Raw genomic sequence first — 21,218 nt, 5'->3', positions numbered from 1 at the left:
TCTTGCTTCCAGTCTTCTGCAGCACCTTACAGAAGACTGAACAGCTCCACTGTGAAACTAAATGAAAGCAATGATTGTGGATGTTATCTACTTAAACTTTAGTAAAGCCTTTGACACCATTTCCCACAGCATTCTCCTGGATAAACGGGCTGCTTATGGCTTGGATGGACGTATACTCTGCTGGGTAAAAAACCAGCTGGATGGCCAGGCCCAGAGAGTGGTAGTGAATGGAGTTAAATGCAGTTGGCAGACAGTCACAAGTGGTGTTCTCCAGAGCTCAGTTTTGGGGCCAGTCCTGTTTAATATCTTTATCGATTATCTGGACAAAGAGATTAAATGCACTCTCTGCAAGTTTGCAGACAACACCAAGCTGAGCAGGAGTGTTCATCTGCTGGAGGGCAGGAAGGTTCTGCAGAGGGATCTGGACAGGCTGCATTGATGGGCAGAGGCCAATGGTATAGGCTCAACAAGTCCTCGTGCCGGGTCCTGCACTTTGGTCACAACATTCCCATGCATTGCTACAGGCTTGGGGATGAGTGGCTGGAAAATGGCCCATCAGAAAAGGACCTGGAGGCACTCATCAACATCCAGGTGAACAGGAACTGGCATGTGCCCAGGTGGTTAAGAAGGCCAGTGCCATCCTGGCCTATGTCAGAAATAATGTGGCCAGCAGGTCTAATGAAGTGATCGGCCCTCTGTACTTGGCACTGGTGAGGCCACATCTTGAGTATTGTGTTCTGGTTTGGGCCCCTCTCTACAAAAAATACATTGAGGTGCTGGAGTGAGTCCAGAGAAGGACAATGCCACTCTTGAAGGGTGTGGAGTCCAAGTCCAATGAGGAGCAGCTTAGGAAATTGGGGTTCTTTAGCCTGGAGAAAAGGAGGCTTGGGGGGGACCTTATCACTCTCTACAACTACCTGAAAGGAGGTTGTAGTGAGATGGGAGTTGGCCTCTTCTCCCAAGACAAGTGACAGGATGAGAGGAAATGATGTCAAATTGCATCAGGGAAGGTTACATTGGATATTAGGAAAAATTTTCCATGGAAAGGGCTGTCAAACATTAGAACAGGCCACACAGGAAAGTGGTGGAGTCACCATCCCTGGAGGGATTTAAAAGACTTAGGGACATGTTTTTGTGAGGGGCTTGGCAGTGGTGGGTTAAATGCTTGGACTTTATGATATTTAAAAGTCCTATCCAACCTAACTGATTCTATGATTCTATGATTGTATCCTTCATCACAGACAAGGTGTGAAATAAATTTCAGCTAGACTAGAAAGAGTAGCCACCACTAAAGATTAAGCCACAACTCCTTGTTTTCCATGCCTTAGATAAAGGCACCCACTCATTCTGACAGACATATGAATTTTTGTTTTAACAAATGGTATCTTTCTTGTTTTGAATGATTAAAATGCTGTTCTAGAAATTGCATCAAAACATGTTTGATTTTCTTCCCAGCACAATTAATTCAAATAAAGTCTTTAGCTTCACTTCCTTTTTACATTGTCTCAGAGTGTTTTTAAGAGTTTTTGAAAAATCACTGGTGTATTATAACTGTTTAGTGTGTAGATATCTACTTCTGTAATGTATGTAAATAGTTATTCTCATTTTGTTTTGTTTGTTTCATGTGACATGAAAAATATTTAAGAAAACGTGTGTTGTTGAGTATGTATGCTTTTGTATATGTATAGTACAGATATTGCCCATTTGGGATGTAATTTCCATATTTCAACTGAAATAGTAAACACTAAATATTTTGGCAGTATTTTAGGTCATTTTCCCACATTTTTATCCACTTTGCATGCAAATTGCAGATAAATGAACTATCTTGCTTATAAACAATCCTTTCTGACTAATGTCATAAATTATTACCATTTCATGTACTGTTTACATTCGCACATTTCATTTGCATATGTTACTGTTTATACTGATTTCTTACATTTGTCTAGTGAGATAAAATAAAGAAACCAGAGAGGTTAGCTGTGCTGTATTCATGTGGTATCATTTTGTTATTTATTCATCTAAAAATGCTACGACTAGAGACCTGAAAAAATATACAGCTACTGACAAGATTCAAAATTGTGAAAAAATGTTCTTGTGTGGCAACAGCATGGACTGGGTAATTGCCATTATTTAAAAACATCTTCCAAAGATTGCTTTAAAAGTCTTTAGTTCTTTAATTAGAAGAGCATTGAATTTTGCTTTTATTGGTTTGAATTTGAATGATATATTTGTTGCTTTTATACAATAACTTGGTTATTGCATCAAGGTTGGATTTGATCATCTTGGAGGTCTTTTTCAACCTTAGTGATTCTATGATTCTAACTCAATGTCTTGAAATTTCACCCAGTCTACAGCATTTAACAGTTAATGTAGGGTATTTATAAAAGAAAACATGTTCTTCTCTGTTTCTGTTAATGTGTAATAGAAACCTGAGCAATAACAAGATTACAGATATCGAAGAAGGGGCATTTGATGGAGCCTCTGGTGTGAATGAACTATTACTCACCAGCAACCGCTTGGAAAGTGTTCGACACAAAATGTTCAAAGGACTAGAAAGTCTCAAAACACTGTAAGTGTAATTATTTGGGTGTTTTTATTCTTACTTTCTTCCAGGTATTTTTGAAAGTAATATTCTATATGTCCTAAAAAAATTGATTTTGGAGAATTAACTATGGATTATTTAAGCATATCTTAGGTTTTGTTCCTATTACGCAAGAAGTTATATATTATATTAATTTGTTGATTATTAAATATGGGTATAATAAGTCTTCTAAAATGACAAAGCAGTTGGGAATGGGTAAACATCCAACTTCAGAAGTGGAAATGGGAATAATCATCTGCATCAAAGTAACAGAATTTTGCACAGAAATTACACATTCTACATAATGGAGTCTGATTCAAATCAGCTCAACCATTACTGGGAATTTTGCTAGAGGAAAAAATTGTTCGGGTGGATATTGAAATGTGGGAAATTATTCTCTCCTAAGTAATTTTTATGTCATTTCAACAGTGAAGGGAGGATTAAAAGCACTATAGCTTGAACTCATTTCATTCTTTCCATGAGGCAGTTCAGTTCTTTCCACTCAAAAAAAAATAGGTGTTTATACAATCTACAGCTTCTTGGCCTTTTTCAGAGATCCTGTCCTTCTGATCTGCAGAGCAGAACCAAAATTAAATGGTCTTTGGGGCTTCAGCTGTCCATAGACGTTAGGTGTTTTTAATAAATCAGGTCTACAATTTCTAACCTTGCAGTAAAAGCTGCTAAAATTATTTAAAGCAGCTAATCTTAGAAAAGAGCATGGGGAAAAATTATTCTTTCTTGATGGACAGAGACGAGAACAACAAACTTCAAAGCTCGTAAGTTTTATAGAAATTAGAGATTTTAGAATAGGTATTTCTTACTTAGTATTCTGAAATTTGTATTAAACCTTAGAGTCATGCTTAGGAGGAGTCAGGTTAGCCTGATTTCATTTAAATTAAATCCTTCAGAATGCAGTAGAAGTAGTTTCTAGAATTTTCCTAAGAAAAGTGAGGTCAAAGGGGCCTCAGGAGGAGGTCATCTGGTACAAGCTTCTGTTCTATATACATAGCAGTTCTGGAGTCATTAGCCTTGGAAACATGAAGATGTGTATGTCTGATTTGGGGAATTTCAATCAGTTTCATTTCTTTTCAGTTAAAAAGCCATAATTATTGATTCTGGTATTGAAAATAAAAATGCTTAGGGGAAACTGGAACAGGTTGCCAAAGGGCATTGTGGAGTCTCCTCTGGAGATACTCAAAAGCCATCTGGACACAGTCCTGAGTAACATGCTCTAGGGGACCCTGCTTGAGCAGGGAGGTTTGACCAGCTGACCTCTGGTGGTCCTTTTTAACCTTACCCATTCTGTGATTCTGTGAAGCACCCCTTGCCTCGTGAAACCTACCCACCCACCTACCTTTCTGTCTTCCAGTCACCTCCACACACACTGCACCTAGTCCCTTCAGTGAGGTGACAGGTGGCACAGGGGTCACTGCACTTGTGGTCCCTTCACTGGTGGCAGCCCATTCCTCTTGGTCCTTGCTCCAGCAACCACTTCAGCTCCTGCCCCTGTTTGACCTAAACTAAGAAATGCTGATCCTTCTTTCTCAGGATGTTGAGGAGCAACCGGGTGAGCTGTGTGGGAAACGACAGCTTCACGGGCCTGAGCTCTGTCCGTCTGCTCTCACTGTATGACAACCAGATCACCACCGTGGCCCCCGGCTCCTTCGACACACTGCATTCGCTCTCTACCTTGTAAGTCACGTTCGTCTTTTACTGTAGCCAAATTTAAATCTCTGACATTTTGGGGGCCTTTCCCTTAATGATTCGCTCTGTAATTTCGCAGCATGTGGTTAAGGGGAAAAAAAGTTAAAGGTAAGGAAAAAAAAAAGAGTTTATAGAGGGATTTTTAGGAAAGTTTATTCTCTGGGCCGTCTTGGGCACTTGAAGAGTATGTTTTCATGGTGCCCTGTGATGCACTTCTGGTTTCCAGAAGTGCCTGAGAAGGCAGGAAAAGCATCCCGCTTTTCCAAAACCGGGTTGAAAGCCACATTTTGGGTAGGCAATGCACAATCACAGCTGGTTGAATCACCATGTTGTCTGCCTTTCTGCCCTGTGCCACCCAATTACTATCTTAAATTTCTTTGGCCTGCTGAGAATCTTAATTCATACATGTTTTATAATGAACCTTCGGTCTCATTTTCTACTTAAAAAAATCCCTTTTTTTCTTTAAATGTGATGTAATTTAAGTGAAAACAGTGAGCAAAGCTGCCACAGTTTAATGAGGGAATGCAGGTTGTAAGTAGCATAATTCAGGAAAGTACTTTTTACGTAAAAATTGACACCTTGCACCCGGTGACTAATTTTGCATATTAAGGATGACATGTTTATAGATAATAGAATCGTTGATAGATGTGTGCTGAAGTAAGGAGATGTCAAAAGTACTGGACTTTTGGAAGTAAATTCATTTTTGTAACTGGCATGTAATCAACTTAGCTGTCACTTCAGATAGGAAACTTATTCTCTGGAGCAAATAAAAGATGGAAATCCTGAGATGGTAAATTAACGGAATAGCTGTTGTCAGGTTAAAGCTAATAATGTAAAGTAATCAGCCTGCATCTCTATATGAAATTATTGCATTATCAGTACAGAGTGGCTTGACATGAACTCAGGTCTTTGACAGTTTTAAATTATTTCTAAATGAGTTGTATCAAGATTCCTCACACAGAGCCTAAATTACAGCTTTCATCTATGGTTTGTACATAGTACTGTTTGAAGAACAGAGTTTAAGCTCAGCTTTTTGAAAATAAAAATAGAATGCTTAGGATGAAAAGATGGTGTCACCTGAGGTAAACTTTCCTGTGGTTCTCAGAAACCTCCTGGCCAATCCCTTCAACTGCAACTGCCATCTCGCGTGGCTTGGAGACTGGCTAAGGAAGAAACGCATTGTGACGGGGAACCCTCGCTGCCAAAAACCCTACTTCCTCAAAGAGATTCCTATCCAGGATGTGGCAATTCAGGATTTTACATGTGATGATGGTAAGAAAATTAATATTTGAACCTTTTATAATTTCAGCTTTCATGTGTATAGTGTAATGATTCCCATAGATCCCAAAGAATTGTGCTTTAAAGAACTTCATCAGCACTCCGTGCTGTTTCTGTATCAGTTTAAATATCTTCCACTCATTTTTGTATGATCAGCAAGCACAGGCTGTTGTATATATGCTTTCAAAAGTTTTTCATGCCTATATTTAGTACTGTAAATAATAATTTAGAAACAATACAAAAAACTAATCAAATGTTAAAGTTGAGATGAGAATATTTTCAAATGCTAATGCTTGAATCAAGGATGCTTTCAGGTTATTTGATCAAATAACATGACATTTTGCCTAGCTTGTGACTTCACTAATGCTTAATAAAGAAAAAAAAAGGCTGCTATCTTGCATTTCTCACACATGCTTCCATTTACTGCATTAATAGTTTGCAATTTTCAAGGCTGTATCTTTTTTTTAAAGAGACTGTTTTTAATAGTTTGTTAATTTTATTTTCCTTCATATCAGGTTTTATTCTTTCTTTAATGATTTTTTTTCCACATAATAGCATTCTTTCCTAGTAAAACAGCATTGTACTAAGTAAAGCATAACCTGAAATGTCAATTCTCGGAGCAATGGTTTACAGAGCTAATGTGATTTTTTCCCTACCTTGAGATATTATAATGTAGAAATAACATGTTTAGTTAAAGAAAATCCATGTGGGCTATCATTGCTAATATTGAAGTGACATTTATTAGCAAGCTTAGCATCTGTTCATTTTTATTAACCAGGAAATGATGACAATAGCTGCTCTCCACTGTCCCGCTGTCCTGCAGAATGTACTTGTCTGGACACAGTAGTTCGCTGCAGCAACAAAGGCCTAAAAGCTTTGCCTAAAGGCATCCCAAAAGATGTAACTGAACTGTAAGTGGCACCCTTTTTTCCCTTTTATGAAAATTATGAAAGTGTCAGATTATTATTGTCAGGTTCAAGAATAAGGGGAAAAGGAAACAAAGAATTGAATTCAGTAGATGAGTCGAAATTTGTTAATCTACCACTTTATAAAGACTTCCACATCATCTTGAGAAATTTGAGATTAAGTTTGAATTAACACTGAACCATCATATAGCTGAATGTGGATATCATGTTAAAATGGGTTAAATTATGAACAACAGTGAATCTGATTAACCTCTGGTCACTGGTTAAGGACTGAAGTTCAATTACATAAAAAAGCAAAAAGAAAACAATATATTAATGTGTTCATAAACTTTCATATTGAACATGGGTTTTATACCTCTAAGTTACTTCTTTTATAGCTCCAAATCAACAGTCAACCACCCTAATCCTCTAAATCAACAGCCTTCATCTTTATCAAGGAGTTCAAGTTGCCAGATGTTAACTGGGAATACCACACAGCTGGCACGAACAGGTCCAGAAGATTCCAAAAGCACCTGGACAATAGCTTTATGGTACTAAGGGAGCTGACTAGGAAAGGTGCTCTGCTTGATTTGTTACTTGTTAATAAGACAGTCTTGTGAGTGAAGTGCAGCTGGTGTCCATCTTGGCCGCAGTGATCATGAAGCAGTCGAGTTTAAAATCTCTGTTGACAGAAGGAAAAGTGCCAGCAAAACTTCAGCTGTGGATATGAGGAGATCAGACTTCAGGCTGCTCAGGGAACTAGTGAGTAAGATCCCCATGGGAAATGTTTTTGAAGGTACTGGAATTCATCAGTGCTGGTCACTTTTAAGTACCACCTGCTAAGAGCAAAAGAGCAAGCATTTGGAAAATATCAAAAGTCAGGTAGGTGAGGCAGAAGGCTGCCTGGACTAAGCAAGGATCTTCTGGAGATGAGGCAAAAATGTAAAGTGGATGTCCAGTGGAAAAAAGGTCAGGTGAAATGGGAGGAATATAGAGGTGTTCCTTACCACTGTGGGAAGAAAATGGGTGCAGCCAAAGCCAAATTGGAGTTGAAACTGGCCAGTACTGTTGGGAACAATAAAGAGAGCTTTTTTAAATGTGTCAAAAGCAAAAGCCAGTCCAGAACTAACACTGGCCCGTTATTTGATGTGGATGGTCACCTACAAACAGGGACATAGACAAAGCAGAGATGTTAAATGCTTCCTTCGTTTTGGTCTTCAACACCAGTGATGTGCTCTGAGAGTCCCAGTGCCCTGAGCTGGAGGACCATGATTGTGAGGACAGTTAACTCCCTGCCAACCTCAGACTTGAAAAGGATTTGCTGTTCCTGCTGGATCTCTATATATCTATAGGTCCTGATGGGATTTATCCAAGAGTACTCAAAGAGCTGGCTGATGTCATTGCAAGGCCTCTCTCAATGATTTTTGAATGCTCTTGGGAATCTGCAGAGGTCCCAGTCAACTGGAAGCTGGAAAATGTTGTCCCAGTTTTTGAGAAGGGCAGGAGGGTAACCTGGTAACCAAGACCCTGATAACTACGAGCCTGTCAGTTTCACTTCAGTGGGAAGCAAAATTATGGTGAAGAAAGGTTCTTCACCCAGAGGGTGGTTGACCACTGGAACAAGCTCCCCAGGGAACTGGTCACAGGACCAAGCCTGTCAGAGTCCAAGAAGCATTTGGACAATGTTGTCAAGCACATGGTGTGATTCTTGGGGCTGTCCTGTGCAGGGCCAGGAGTTAGACTCGATGATCCTGGAGTGCATTGGGAAAAGTGTGGCCAGCAGGTTGAAGGATGTGATCCTCCCCTTCTCGTCCGCCCATGTGAGGCCACTTTTGGAGTATTGTGTTCAATTCTGGTCTCCAGCAGAGGGTCATTAAGATGTTTAGGGGTCTGGGAAATCTCTCTTATGAGGGGAGACTGCAGGATCTGAGCCTGTTTAGTCTAGAGAAGACTTGAGAGGGGATCTCATCAATACATACAAATATCTCAAAGGTGGGTGTCAAGAGGATAGTGCCAGACTCTTTCAGTGGTGCCCAGCGACAGGAGAAGGAGCACTGGCCATAAATAAACCACAAGAACTCAACATGAGTTCTTCCACAACATGAGGATGAACTTCTTTACATTGAGGGTGGCAGAGCACTGGAACAGGCTGCCCAGGGAGGTTGTGGAGTCTCCCTCCCTGGAGACATTTGAAACCCACCTGGATGAGTTCCTGTGTCACCTGCTCTAGGTGTCCCTGCTTTGGCAGGGGATTGGACTGGATGATCCCCAGAGGTCCCTTCCAACCGTAAAAATTCTGTGATTCTGTGATCCTTCCAACTCAAGATATTCTGTAATTCAGTGATTATGATAGTTTTGTGATATTTCAAAAATACTGAAATACTAGAAAATTTTCCTTTACACACAGGCAGTAAGGAATACAATATACAATATACAATCTGGGATATTTTATTAATCTTTTGATACATTTTTCTGTGAGAAAAATGTTTAAGATTGCATTTTATGAAACATATAATTTGAATATGCAGGTGGACATTAACACCGATATAAAAAAGAGCTTGTATTGTTTCAAGATAATAACTGAATAAGCTACTCTTAAGACTAGATAAGTCAATTTTTATGCATTATGAAAGGGAAAACACAAACCTAAAAATTGAGTTATTCAATTGTTTTGAATCTTGATCAGATAGGTCACATATTGAAAGAAATAGATAAAAAATTATTTACAAGAAAAAAGGTTGGTTTGTGTTATATATGGCAAGTATTTAATAAGGTTTCATAATGCCTGGTTAATGTAGTGCTTTTGCAGAAGACATCATAACTGTGTATCTTAAGTTACTAAAAAAGTGACTAAAGTAACACCAAAACACATGACTGTTTTACAGTTTGGTATTATGTAGAAAATTCTGAGATGTCTCTCCACCATTAGTCTGGTGCATAATAGCATCCAAAAAGCATTAGTTGTTAATAAAATGAAATTGCTAAGAACTCAAATTAGCATACAGCTATATAAACCTATAACTTCCTTCATTAGGTTTTGGTTTTGGTGGGTTTTGGTTTTTTTTTTTCCTCAAAGAGAAGATTACTTCATTGAATATAGTCTGGTATAATAAATACAATTTGGCAATGTAAGGTCATCAATGCAATGTAAAACTAAGCAGCCAGAGAGAGATACTTTTGGAATTGCAAGTGTAACCCTGTGATTGAAAATTCATTTGTGTACAATTTTGTGTGCTTTAATTAGTATCTAAGCATGCAATTTAGCATATTTTTCAAGAGGATGATGGAGGTGGTTTCTGTTAACAGTTGCATACGAATTGATTCTTCTTGCTCACTAGTATGCATAACTCTTCTGAGATGTATTTTTCATGTGTTTGATAAAATATCTTAATATTAAGTTGCTTCCTTTGAACAAGGAGGAATTTTTGTCAGGCAAGTGGATACTTGTAGTACTTCTGTTCTAATGAAGCTAAAGCAATATAACCTAATTTATCTGTCATAGAAGAATTTCCTCACAATACTTACTTCTTCAAAAAGTTTAAAAGTTGGGTTGGTTTTTTTATAATTAATTATAAAAAATAATTAATTTTTAAATTACTTTTAAAAGAGAGCTTTTCCTATTAGAAGTAGGTGGTTATTTCATTAAGTTTAACTGAGTGTCAGCTCATCCATTTATGTTTCCAAAGATGTTACAGCACACATAAAGACATTAGGCTCAAAATAAAAGTAAAAAAGTCTCTATCGAAGGCCACTCTTAACTCAAGCATGTTCCAAGTATTTGGATGGCTAAAATATCTTCTTTGTATTGGGATAATAAGGGTGTAGTTTTCACTTGGGTTCCAGGAGACGTAAGTAGTACTACCATGAGCAAGTCATTTGCCTCAGTTGAGAAACTAAAGACCTCTAATCTTCTTGCCACTATCTGCTTCATTTCAAAGAACCAGGTTAATTCAGCACTTCTCATCATCTCTAAACTACTTACCCTGGTTACATGAAGAACCCCTCCACTCCGACTTTGCTATGTCTGGCTGCACACTGGGAGCTTTTTAGGCGAGGCTTGTTGCCTTTCTTTACCTGTAACGTGGGTGCTGATATAGGTCATCCTTAACTCTAAGGATGAACAAGTCTGTTATTGAGAATTATGAGCATCAGAGAAGAGTGAGCAGTATAATAGAGGAGCTGTGAACCTACAAAGGGGAGTGTGGGGCCGGGGGGGGCGGAATCTAACTTTTCTAGTGAAGAGTAGTTGATGACTCTCTTTAGTCCATAATGTAGTCCATAGGAATAGGATTGTGGGATGTTAATTACCGATGTATTATGAAATATACAGGGATAAATCAGGGAAGGTGACCTGAACTACAGGCATGACAAATGAATTTACTGTTAGAGCTAAGACCAGACCTTGCTGTTTCAGCTGTAAAGGACTGTCTCTGTAATATCAGGATCTGTTTCTATTTATGATAGCTCAAAATCCACACTTAATGTGACTTGCAGAAGTCAGATTTACTTTTCAGCTATAGATGTGTGGGAAATGTAGATGATAAAGACCTCATTTTGCAGAGTCTTTATGAAATAATAGAAACTATTATGTAAGAGTTGGGTTTTATTACTGTTACTTCACAGTATTAATGATATATGATATAGTAGCATTTGAATCTTAGGCTGCAGAGCCTTGTGTCTCTAAAAAACAAAATTTGTAAGCAAGGTTTCTTTTAAAATAGAAATAGTATGTGTTCATTTGCTATTAACTTTACTGTTGGATTCTGAGATTAGTGGATGAAGATGCTACTATTTTAATGAAATACATAATGCTATTTGTTTTATTTTCCTCTTTTAGTTATTTGGATGGAAATCAGTTTACCCTTGTTCCGAAAGAGCTTTCCAACTACAAGCATTTAACACTCATGTAAGTAGTTTTAGAGCAACTTTCTCTACTGGAATTAAAAACTAAACAAAACAAAATACCCTACTCAATTATACCTGATTTTATGTATAAGAAAAATCCTGTAAAATATATCATATCTTTCAGCAAATATAATACCCAACCATGTTTTATAACTGTGGATATTTTATTCCACTTATCACTTCTTACATATAATAGACTTGGTCACATTTTATGAACAGGGGTATTTCACTCCAGTGATTACATCACAAAGTAAATAACCAGAAATTATAGTTACCCACAAAAGAGACATAAGATCTTATAAAGTCAGGGTAATTAGAGTAAGGTGTTAGGGTAATACAGCATTTTTTAACACAGCTCCATGAAAGCACTAGAATGATTTAATTTACAGAAGAAGCATTCAGTGGTATGCTTCACTCCATGCTATGCTTCGTGTAGGAATGCCACATATTCTGTTTGTCCCACAATATATGGTTTTCATGACTCAAGAAGAGAGCTTGTATAAGATGCCTTACTGACAACTCCGTCACTGACTCACTATGTGATTTGAGGCAAATCATTAGTTGCTCTAAAATTTATTACCTCTACTTCATGAATGGTATGAATATGATTTCTGTACCTTCTAAGTGTACAGTGGGAGAAACAGGAAGATGTAGATGTAAGTGGCTGTAATTCCATGGTCTTTGTTAGGACTATAAAAATTTATACCAGCTGAGGTTGAACTGTGTTACACTCTGAAAGCAGTTTGTGGTTTCATTATAATCAGAATGAAAAGTGGAGGGGAATAACAGAATCCCTTAAATTTCTTTTTGATTGGGTTTAGAGCTTTGCTGCAAAATTTGAAAATAGTTTGGCATTCAAAAACAAGAGCTCGATTTCCTTTATTTCCCTCATGCTAGACAAAAATAGTTACAATCATAAATTAAAAAAAAAAAACTTTACAAATATTCTGTTTTTCAAATAACATCAGGAAAAAACCCTTGCAATCTTCTCAAATGTATGCAGTGTAGAGCCTGTAGGAAGTCTTTGTGAATTGTTTAGGGAAGTTATACAAGATCTAATTTGTAGCACACATAAAATATATACTTTGGAACCTCTGTATGAGAAACGGTGGACTGTGTGTAGTAAGAGTATCAGTGGAGACTGGATATATGTCTAGAGATAAGGTTACTTAGAAGCAAAGTGACAAGGCTTCCATCACAGTCCTGTGGGGCACATTATTTTAAATTCTGTATGTTTACTCATACTGCTGTTACAGAGTTGAGAATGTTCTTCAGCTGTGTTTGAAAAACAAGACCACTATGCATAGTCCTTCTGTGGCCAATGTATTACATACAAGTCTCCTGAGTTCCACATTAGCAAGGAAATTTGTTTATTTTTAACTTTTTCTTTCTCTTTTGAATAGATTGCTTTGTTATACTTGCCTAATATGTTTATTATTATGAGTCATTTGTCTTTCATGAAAATTTCAAGCAAATATGCATATTGCATATCTATTCAACCATACTCTTAAGTTAAAATATCAAGGTTCCCTCAGAAACAAAGGCAGTATTTCACCACAAAATACAGAAGCAATGGTGAAATAGTCAACATAGAATGAAAAGTAAAGCAAAATATGAGAATAAAGAACAGGCAGTATTCACATTTAATACAGCTTCTATGAAGCTACCAGCATACCACTCCAGCTCTCATCATCCTTGTGCTTTAGATTTTATTCATCAGAATATTGACGAAGAAAGATGTTAAGGCTTTCTCTATAAATCTTAGATAGAATTCTTCACAATAATAGCTCTGGGCTTCAATATCTTCAGCATGTAAGTGTTGAGTATTAGATGATCTTTACTCAGGTGTCATTAGGGACATGACTAGAATGGCTTTCACTTTAAAACATCACTTTCCTTTTTGTACTTGAGTTCATGTAGGATTGCATTATTAACTCGGTAGCATGATGGACTTTGCTATTGTATAAGAATGCATTGGGCTGCTTTTTCATCTGTGTTGAAATGAAAATGCTTTTCATTGATCAAGCTAAACAATTGCTAGGCTTGTATATGGCATGTGAATAAAAATAGGTGCTGCTTTAAATATTGATATCAAGGGATGATACTATTTCTACTAATAAAGATAATGTGTGTGTCAATTTAACTTACAGTGTTTCAGGACTGGGGCAGTCATTTTAAGGTCTGAATTTCTGAATTTATTTTTTAGAGATTTAAGTAACAACAGAATCAGCACTCTTTCTAATCAGAGCTTCAGCAACATGACTCAGCTGCTCACCTTGTAAGTTTAAACATGTAACAGTGACTCTTTGAAAGCATTACAGTGGGGTTTTTTGGTCTTGGAAAGACTGGGCATGTAGTTGATATTAAAGCTTGCTTGTTTTGGAGGCTGTAAAATAACTTGTTTCCTAACTAGCTATGTATGCAAAAGCTGATTTTGGTCATGCTCTGCATTGTTTTCTGAATGACTGATATACTTGCTGACAGTATTTTATATGTTTTCAGAATTCTTAGTTACAACCGCCTAAGATGTATCCCTGCACGGACTTTTGATGGGCTGAAATCACTTAGGTTGTTGTAAGTATTATTTTTTAATCACTGCTATTTTACAGAATTTTTATTTGTGTACAGCAGATAGCAGATCCATAGGAAGTTAGCAGCTTTTAAAACTTGTTGAATATTTGGGAAGTGATAATTACATACCCTTAAAAATGTAAGTGGCTTCATTATTGGAAAGTATAATCTCAAAATGCTTCACAAGAAGTTATGTGACCCTGGAGAACATTTTATATACAGATATGCACTTTTTATTTTTCTGCTTTCTAATTTTACCCGTATTTCGTTTTTTGTGTTATGTTCTTCCTTGTTATAAGCATTAAGATCTAGCAAAAATGCCATATGCATAAATTCTATCAGTATATGTGAGACGGTTTTGCAGTTGAATTTTTAATATTTTATTCCAGCACTGAATTTCTTTCTGTCTTGTTTCTTTTAATGTGGGAGTATTTCCAAAACAATGGTATCATGGTTAACTATTGAAAATCAATAACATTACTTTTCGGTTCCAAGAAAACTTTCCATTTTACCACTAAGAAAAACATGGTTGAAAGCCACAGAAAGGGACAAAGGAAAATAAAGAACAGTCAGTCTAATTTACAGCTTCAGTTTGTCATTAAGAAAAAAGCCTGCAAAAAATCTTTTTCAAAAGTCCCCAGTAGAACATGTAATTTTAGCTTTCATTTGGGTAATTTATAACCATTTAAGAGCTCAGTTGGATTAAATGTCTCAAGTATGGCATTATTTAAGTGTGCTCTCATAACTTCAGTTATTTAATATAAATACGGATAATTTCAAGAGCCATAATTTTATATGTGTTAGATATTCATGTAACTGAATGAATTTATAGAAAAGGGGTGATAATTTTGTGCAGGCTTGCTACAAGAGAGATAACGCTATTCCCAGTATTGATGCTTAAAGAAGTCTTTCATTCTCTACCTCTACTATCAAATTAGGACAACAGCCTTAATATTTATATTAATGAACAGTCAATACCTGTATTTTCCACAAATCCATGAAAGATTTAAAAGAACATATGAACATAATTAATGAGAATTTCAAGGAGTTGCAGAAAAAGAATTAATAACTCTTCTACTATCTCTAAAACCAATCAGTACTTTGCAGAAGTGTGCCTGCTTTATTAACTTTTATTTGTTAATTTTAAAATAATGTCAGTATTTACATTTCTTATGAAAATTCAGGATGCAAAAAATCGAATGACAAGTAGGCTGCCAGTTAGAGCTTAAAAAAAACTCCAAACAACAAGCAGCTGGAAACACCAAGGAACTGGAATTGGAAGAAAAAAATAGGAAAAGCTGAAAACTGTTTACAGAAGATGAAATTTGCCAAGTTAACCAGTTGATTTTTATGCATATATTGTGTTTATTTTCTTTTTAAGGTCTTTACATGGCAATGATATTTCTGTTGTTCCTGAAGGAGCCTTTAATGATCTTTCAGCATTATCCCACCTGTGAGTATTCAGATGTTAACTGTATTTTTTTGTTACGTTTAGCAAATTTCCTATAATCAAACAAAGACAGGATGCAAAGGACTTCTCTGGAAGAAGCACATGCATCTCTAGAGGCTGGGGGCTAGCCAGAGAAAAATCCTGGGCCTGCTTCTGGGCTGCAAATTAAACCTGTGCACCATGTGCCCTAATGGCTATGAAGGCTAAGGACACTGGGCTGAATTACAAAGTGAGTAGCCAGGAGACTGATCACTCCCTTCTGCTTGGCCCTCCTAAGGCCACATCTGGAATATGTGTTCAGTTTCTCCAGCACAAAGCAGTGTGGGACAAACAGTGTGAGCTGTGAGGAGAGTCTACAGGAACTGGGTTTATCTAGCCTGGAGAAGGGGATGCCAAGGAGCTCTCTAATAGTCTTTAAGCCTTTGAAAATTACAGCAGTGTTGGAGACAGTTTTTTCTCAGAGGTGCACAGTATAAGAGTAAACCATCACAACCTGCAACAAGGAAAATTTGATTGAACATAATGAAAAATTCTTCACTGTGAGGATGATTCAGCTTTGGAACAGGTTGCCCAAAGAAGCAGGAGAATCTCCATCCCTAGCGATTTTCACAGCTCAGCTGGACACAGCCCTGAGCAACCCTGACTGTGCAGGTAGCCCTGCTTTGTGCAGGAGGTGAGACTAGATGACCTCCAGAGTGCCCTAAATTATTCTGTGATTCTGTATTGGTGTCTGTTAAGTTGACATTAAACACATGGCATCTGATTTCAGAATGTAGTTTGAGGCAATGTTTTTCCGGTTTTTAATTTTCAGTGGGAACCTAAATTAGAACAAGCTGCCTTCTGCAAATCTTTTTGTGTTTATGAGTAGTTATTAAGTCTTTGAGAAGTAATTTGACTAGTACCTTTAGATATATCTGGGATTTTAAGTTTCTGAACAGCGCAGTTGTTAAAAATGTAGTTATCTGTTTCTGGTGCACTATTGGACATTTCTCAGAAATTTGATACTGATTAAGCTTTCAGTTGTTGATAATTCATTCAAATGCTACTATTTAACTAGCTTATCTGTAGGAAGTATCAGTAAAACTGATATCGGTTTGATTGGTATTGATGGTATTTTTTTCTTAATGGCTGCCAGTTATCCTTGCTAACACTCTGATTTTAGCAGGGCAATTTTGTTATCTCAGTTCAGGCTGCCATTGACTCCTGAAAATATGGAGTGGAAAAATTCTAGGTTTCTCCTTGCATGGAAAGTTCCCTGTCACTAAGTCTTATTTTTGTTACTGCTCTGACTTAAGCCTGACTGAACAAATACGTATATTTTCTTGAGTTCAGCTGTAATGTAGGAAAATTATGAGAGAGCTTCCTGCTCAGTGGGGCAGAAAAGAGTGTTTCAGCACCGGTAGTTTCTATTGCCTTTGCTTGCCAAAGACTTTCTTGTATCTCTAGAAGATCCACTGACCCAAGATCTGCAACAATACGAAAAAAAGTACTGAAACATCTGGACAAGGAGGATGTTCTAATACTGCAATTTGACAGTGTTTGCACATGTCGGGATTATCTGTTGAAAGTTCTGTGATTATTGTATTTCTTAAAAGGAACATAAGTATATGGAACATTCTATGTCTTTATAGAATAGCACAATGCTTCTGTCCTCCAGATTAACTACAAAATGTATCATTGTTGTCAGACTTTTAAGAGTATTTATGGTTTCTAACAGAGAATATAAAAACTTAAAAAGCTGTTACAGAAATCAATTCTGAAAATCTCCAGCTAAATTTTTTTAATTAAAAAAATCAGAAAGATCATCATTTAAAGAAATGGATATGCTTTCATAATGGTAATGTAGTTTTATTTACTTGTGCAGCAGAGAACTCTTACAGAATTCTGCACATAGTTGTGAGTTCAGTGGGAGAGCTCCAAAGAGGAAATAATTAAATCAAATTTGGAAGCTTAAAAACAGATGGTTTATACCAGTCTGGGAGCCATAAACTGAAAAGAAAAAATATCAGGGCGCAACTCTGTGGACTTTGCGTTGGCTGCTTCAGAAGAAATACTTTATTCTTGCTAACCTAATTTCGCAGTATCAGTTTCATTCTGCTCATGCAGTTGATCTTTGCCATTACATGCCAATGGTGAAACAGAGCTAGTTAGTATAAGCTCACCAAAGTTCACACCTGGTGCAGTTAAGAATAATGAGGTTTCTGGATCAAGTTTACTGATAAAACTATCACTTCTTGATCCAGAACCCAAATCGAGACACTTAGTGCTCTTACAGGCATGTTGGTGGTGGGAGAGTAGGTTTGTGATTTGAATGTTTTTTTGCCAACCTATTTTCTGGATTCTCTTTTAAAAAGCAACCATTTAAAGCTTGATTTCCTTTTCCATTTGTCTATTTTCCACAGGGCTATTGGAGCAAATCCTCTTTATTGTGATTGCAACATGCAGTGGCTATCTGACTGGGTAAAATCAGAATACAAAGAACCTGGTATTGCACGTTGTGCTGGTCCTGGAGAAATGGCAGATAAACTTCTTCTCACAACTCCTTCTAAAAAATTTACTTGCCAAGGTACTGTTGCTAATTTTTTCTCTTTGAAGTGTCAATTTTGAATTTTTACAAATAGTTGAACTGTAAATTAAGACTGTTATGTGCTCTAAATACATTTATTATCGCATCTTCACTAAACCTTGTCATCATTATTCCTCATACTTAGGGATGCAGTCATTGGTTCCATTCAGGAACTGCATTTATTTTAAAGATTTCAATGCCTATATCTTTTAAAATAGATGGAGAAAAAAGTCTTTGGATTTGCAGTACAGTATTCCTCAGTACGTGATGTACAAATGTACTTTGTACTGCCTCAGCCATGAACTACAGTTTAAACATCTACACTTCCCTTGGCCTCTTTCCTCCCAAACATGTACAGTAAAAACTATAAATACATCTATAATCCTTGCGGTCTGAAATGAAACGCATCAATATGGCCAGAATGCCTCCTCTTATATTTCAGAAGAAAGTATAAAAAGGAAAAAAAAGCAACAAGAAAAAAGTAGATAAAGGAATGTGATAATCTATAGAAGTCTCATTCTAAAATGTTGTTAAATGGGCGGGTTTCTAAGGGTATTTATCCCCATGTTTGTGCCAGTGTTGCTGGCATTTATATCACAACTCATTTTACTGTAATTTCCTAGATTCTTTTTCTGAACTGTACTATTTCTTTTTAGAAAAGTTCCTTTTTTACTTACATCAAGTGAGAATTTGGTTTGTTTATTGTTTAATCTTCCTCTATTCTATTTCTCCATTCTTAATTATTTTGAAAACACACAAAACTGCTACTGTAGCCTCATTTTTCTTGGTCCTTATTTAGAAACACTGAAATCCCAATTTAAAAAAAAATTGTGTTCTTATACCTGTAAACCATTACAAAGCTCATAGTAGTTTCTGAGGCATTGGATAAATATGATCTTTAATCTTATTTAATCTAATCTTTAATCTTGTAGAATTAACTGATTTTCAGCATCTAGGTAATCTTCAAGCTGTTTTGATTTATTCATCTGTTAGCGTATCTTCAAATGTGAGCTTAATCCCTTTGTAATTTTTGTCTTAAAAAAGCAGTGGGACTTTGTCAGAGTTTGTCTCATTTAAAGTTGTTCTTTACTGCATGTTCAACCTATTTAGTCTCCTCTTTAGACCAGTCAGAAACTTTTTTTTCTTTTTCTTTTTTTTTTTTTTTTTGTGAACAAAAACCACTGGAACCCATCTCATTACTTGTAATTCTAATGAAGTTTCTGTCCTTCCAAATCCTCTTCCGGTTTTTCAGCAGTACATCTCTGAGGTCATGCCAGTGTTCATTGCATTTGATACTCATCTGTTGCAAAGTCTCTTAGCTTGGTTTTACATAGGACATTTGCTAGCCAGTCTGGTCATTTTGTTTACAAGCATCCACTGAACATTATTGCAGATATGCTCTTGTTGCACGCTGTTGTAGGGATATAAGTGAAAGAATATTTGTATGGACATGAAGGATCTGCTTAGTTTTTTTCCAGTTCTGATAGTTTTAAAAACTGTATCCAGTTCTGATAGTTTAAAAACAATGCCTGCAGTCATTATTATATTTCAGTCAGACAATCCAGAGAGTATATCTTACTCCCTCTTGGCCATCAGAAAATATCCTTTATATTACTGTTCAGGGTAAGAACTGTGTGTTTGTTTCACTTCCAAGAGTGGAGATCTAGTATTATGGATACCTTTGAGAGAAAATAGTTTTTCTTCTGTTGTCCTATGAAGATCCTCCTAATTACAGGTTGCAAATCAGCACCTTTTCAATGACATGATGGCCCCGTAAGACATTATGTGTCTGTTACTCAAAGATAAGTAATTTTATCTTTTGCTTAAAAAAATGTATTGCTGAAGATGCTATATTCCTATTAGAACCAACATTTTAGGCTATGAGTGAGAGGGCTATTTTCAGAGTATCTGTGGATGGTCTGCTACAGTATATATATTTATGGAAAAAGAGTAATGTGTAATTCCCTCTTTTTGGTGTCTATGGATTCAATTGCAAGTGAAATTGGTGCCCAGATTTTACCTACATAATGCATAGTTCCCAATGAAAATGGCATTTTAAAATAAAGTCTCATCTCAGTTGTAAAGCTCTATAAAATCACTGTACCTTACTCTAATTTTATTAATTCTTTTACTCGAGGAATCATCTCTTAACATTTTCTTCTTTCAGTTATTTTTCTATGTTTATGGGCGGGTTCTTTCTTTCTTTCTTTCTTTCTTTCTTTCTTTCTTTCTTTCTTTCTTTCTTTCTTTCTGTCTTTCTGTCTTTCTGTCTTTCTGTCTTTCTGTCTTTCTGTCTTTCTTTCTGTCTTTCTTTCTGTCTTTCTTTCTCTCTCTCTCTCTCTCTCTCTCTCTTTCTTTCTTTCTTTCTTTCTTTCTTTCGTTCTTTCTTTTTCTTTCTTTCTTCCTTTCTTCCTTTCTTTCTTTCTTTCTTTCTTTCTTTCTTTCTTTCTTTCTTTCTTTCTTTCTTTCTTTCTTTCTTTCTTTCTTTCTTTCTTTCTTTCTTTCTTTCTTTCTTTCTTTCTTTCTTTCTTTTCTTCTTTCATCTCTTTTTCTCACTTTTTCTCTCTTTTTCTCTCTCTCTTTTTCTCTTTCTTTTTCTCTCTCTCTTTTTCTCTTTCTTTTTCTCTCTCTCTTTTTCTCTTTCTTTTTCTCTCTTTCTTTTTCTTTCTTTTTCTGTCTTTTTCTTTTGTGTGGCCTCTAACAGCTTCTCAATCTTTTACTTTTGCCTCTTAACCATCCATGCCCTGCTTCTAGAGATTCCAGGGCCTTGTGGTTTTCTGGTACCAGGTAAGGTTGTAAGTAGATCTGGAATGGATGATCTTATTCAGAATGTACCTTCTGACCTTCCTTTTGTGTACCTCAAGCAGACTTCTTTCCTAAGACATGCATGTTTACTGTTTGTTTCCCCCTGTAATGAATTTACAGCTGACTATTCATGATATATTGTTTAGCATATTGTATGAACCATCTTATTTTAAAAGTCTGAGTTTGAGGTCTGAAAATTATCTAACTGAAATTATTATTTCCATTGCATTGTACTAAAATTGGTGATTTCATTAGCAGTGTAGATATTGGTGCAAGACAGGAGTCATAAAATGTCAAAGCTCAAAGTTTTCCTTGCAACAGGTTTCTCTGCAAGCTAGTTTGAGAGGGTCTGTGTCATGATTTTCCTTAAAAAAAACTTAGATAGCTATTGTAGCTATCTGTACACACATAGATGTGTATATCTGTGTTTTTCAATAAAATGCTATTAGTTTT

The 21,218-nt window shown here is 36.4% G+C and overlaps 1 protein-coding gene across 11 annotated transcripts in view; it reads left to right on the top strand.

Moving 5' to 3' along the window:
- Window positions 1-21,218, top strand: part of SLIT2 (slit guidance ligand 2) — a 268,470-nt gene that overhangs the window by 208,148 nt on the left and 39,104 nt on the right. For all 11 annotated transcript variants that reach the window (XM_064653127.1, XM_064653129.1, XM_064653130.1 and 8 more), the window contains 9 exons: window positions 2,426-2,569; window positions 4,130-4,273; window positions 5,391-5,557; window positions 6,342-6,474; window positions 11,306-11,374; window positions 13,580-13,651; window positions 13,876-13,947; window positions 15,326-15,397; window positions 17,797-17,960. In XM_064653127.1, coding sequence (XP_064509197.1) covers window positions 2,426-2,569; window positions 4,130-4,273; window positions 5,391-5,557; window positions 6,342-6,474; window positions 11,306-11,374; window positions 13,580-13,651; window positions 13,876-13,947; window positions 15,326-15,397; window positions 17,797-17,960 — 1,037 coding nt within the window. The remainder of the gene's footprint in view (window positions 1-2,425; window positions 2,570-4,129; window positions 4,274-5,390; window positions 5,558-6,341; window positions 6,475-11,305; window positions 11,375-13,579; window positions 13,652-13,875; window positions 13,948-15,325; window positions 15,398-17,796; window positions 17,961-21,218) is intronic.

Source organism: Pseudopipra pipra, chromosome 4, assembly GCF_036250125.1.
Source record: "Pseudopipra pipra isolate bDixPip1 chromosome 4, bDixPip1.hap1, whole genome shotgun sequence".
NCBI lineage: Eukaryota > Metazoa > Chordata > Aves > Passeriformes > Pipridae > Pseudopipra > Pseudopipra pipra.
Note: the sequence above shows the minus strand (reverse complement) of the source record. Positions and strands in the feature narration are given on the sequence as shown.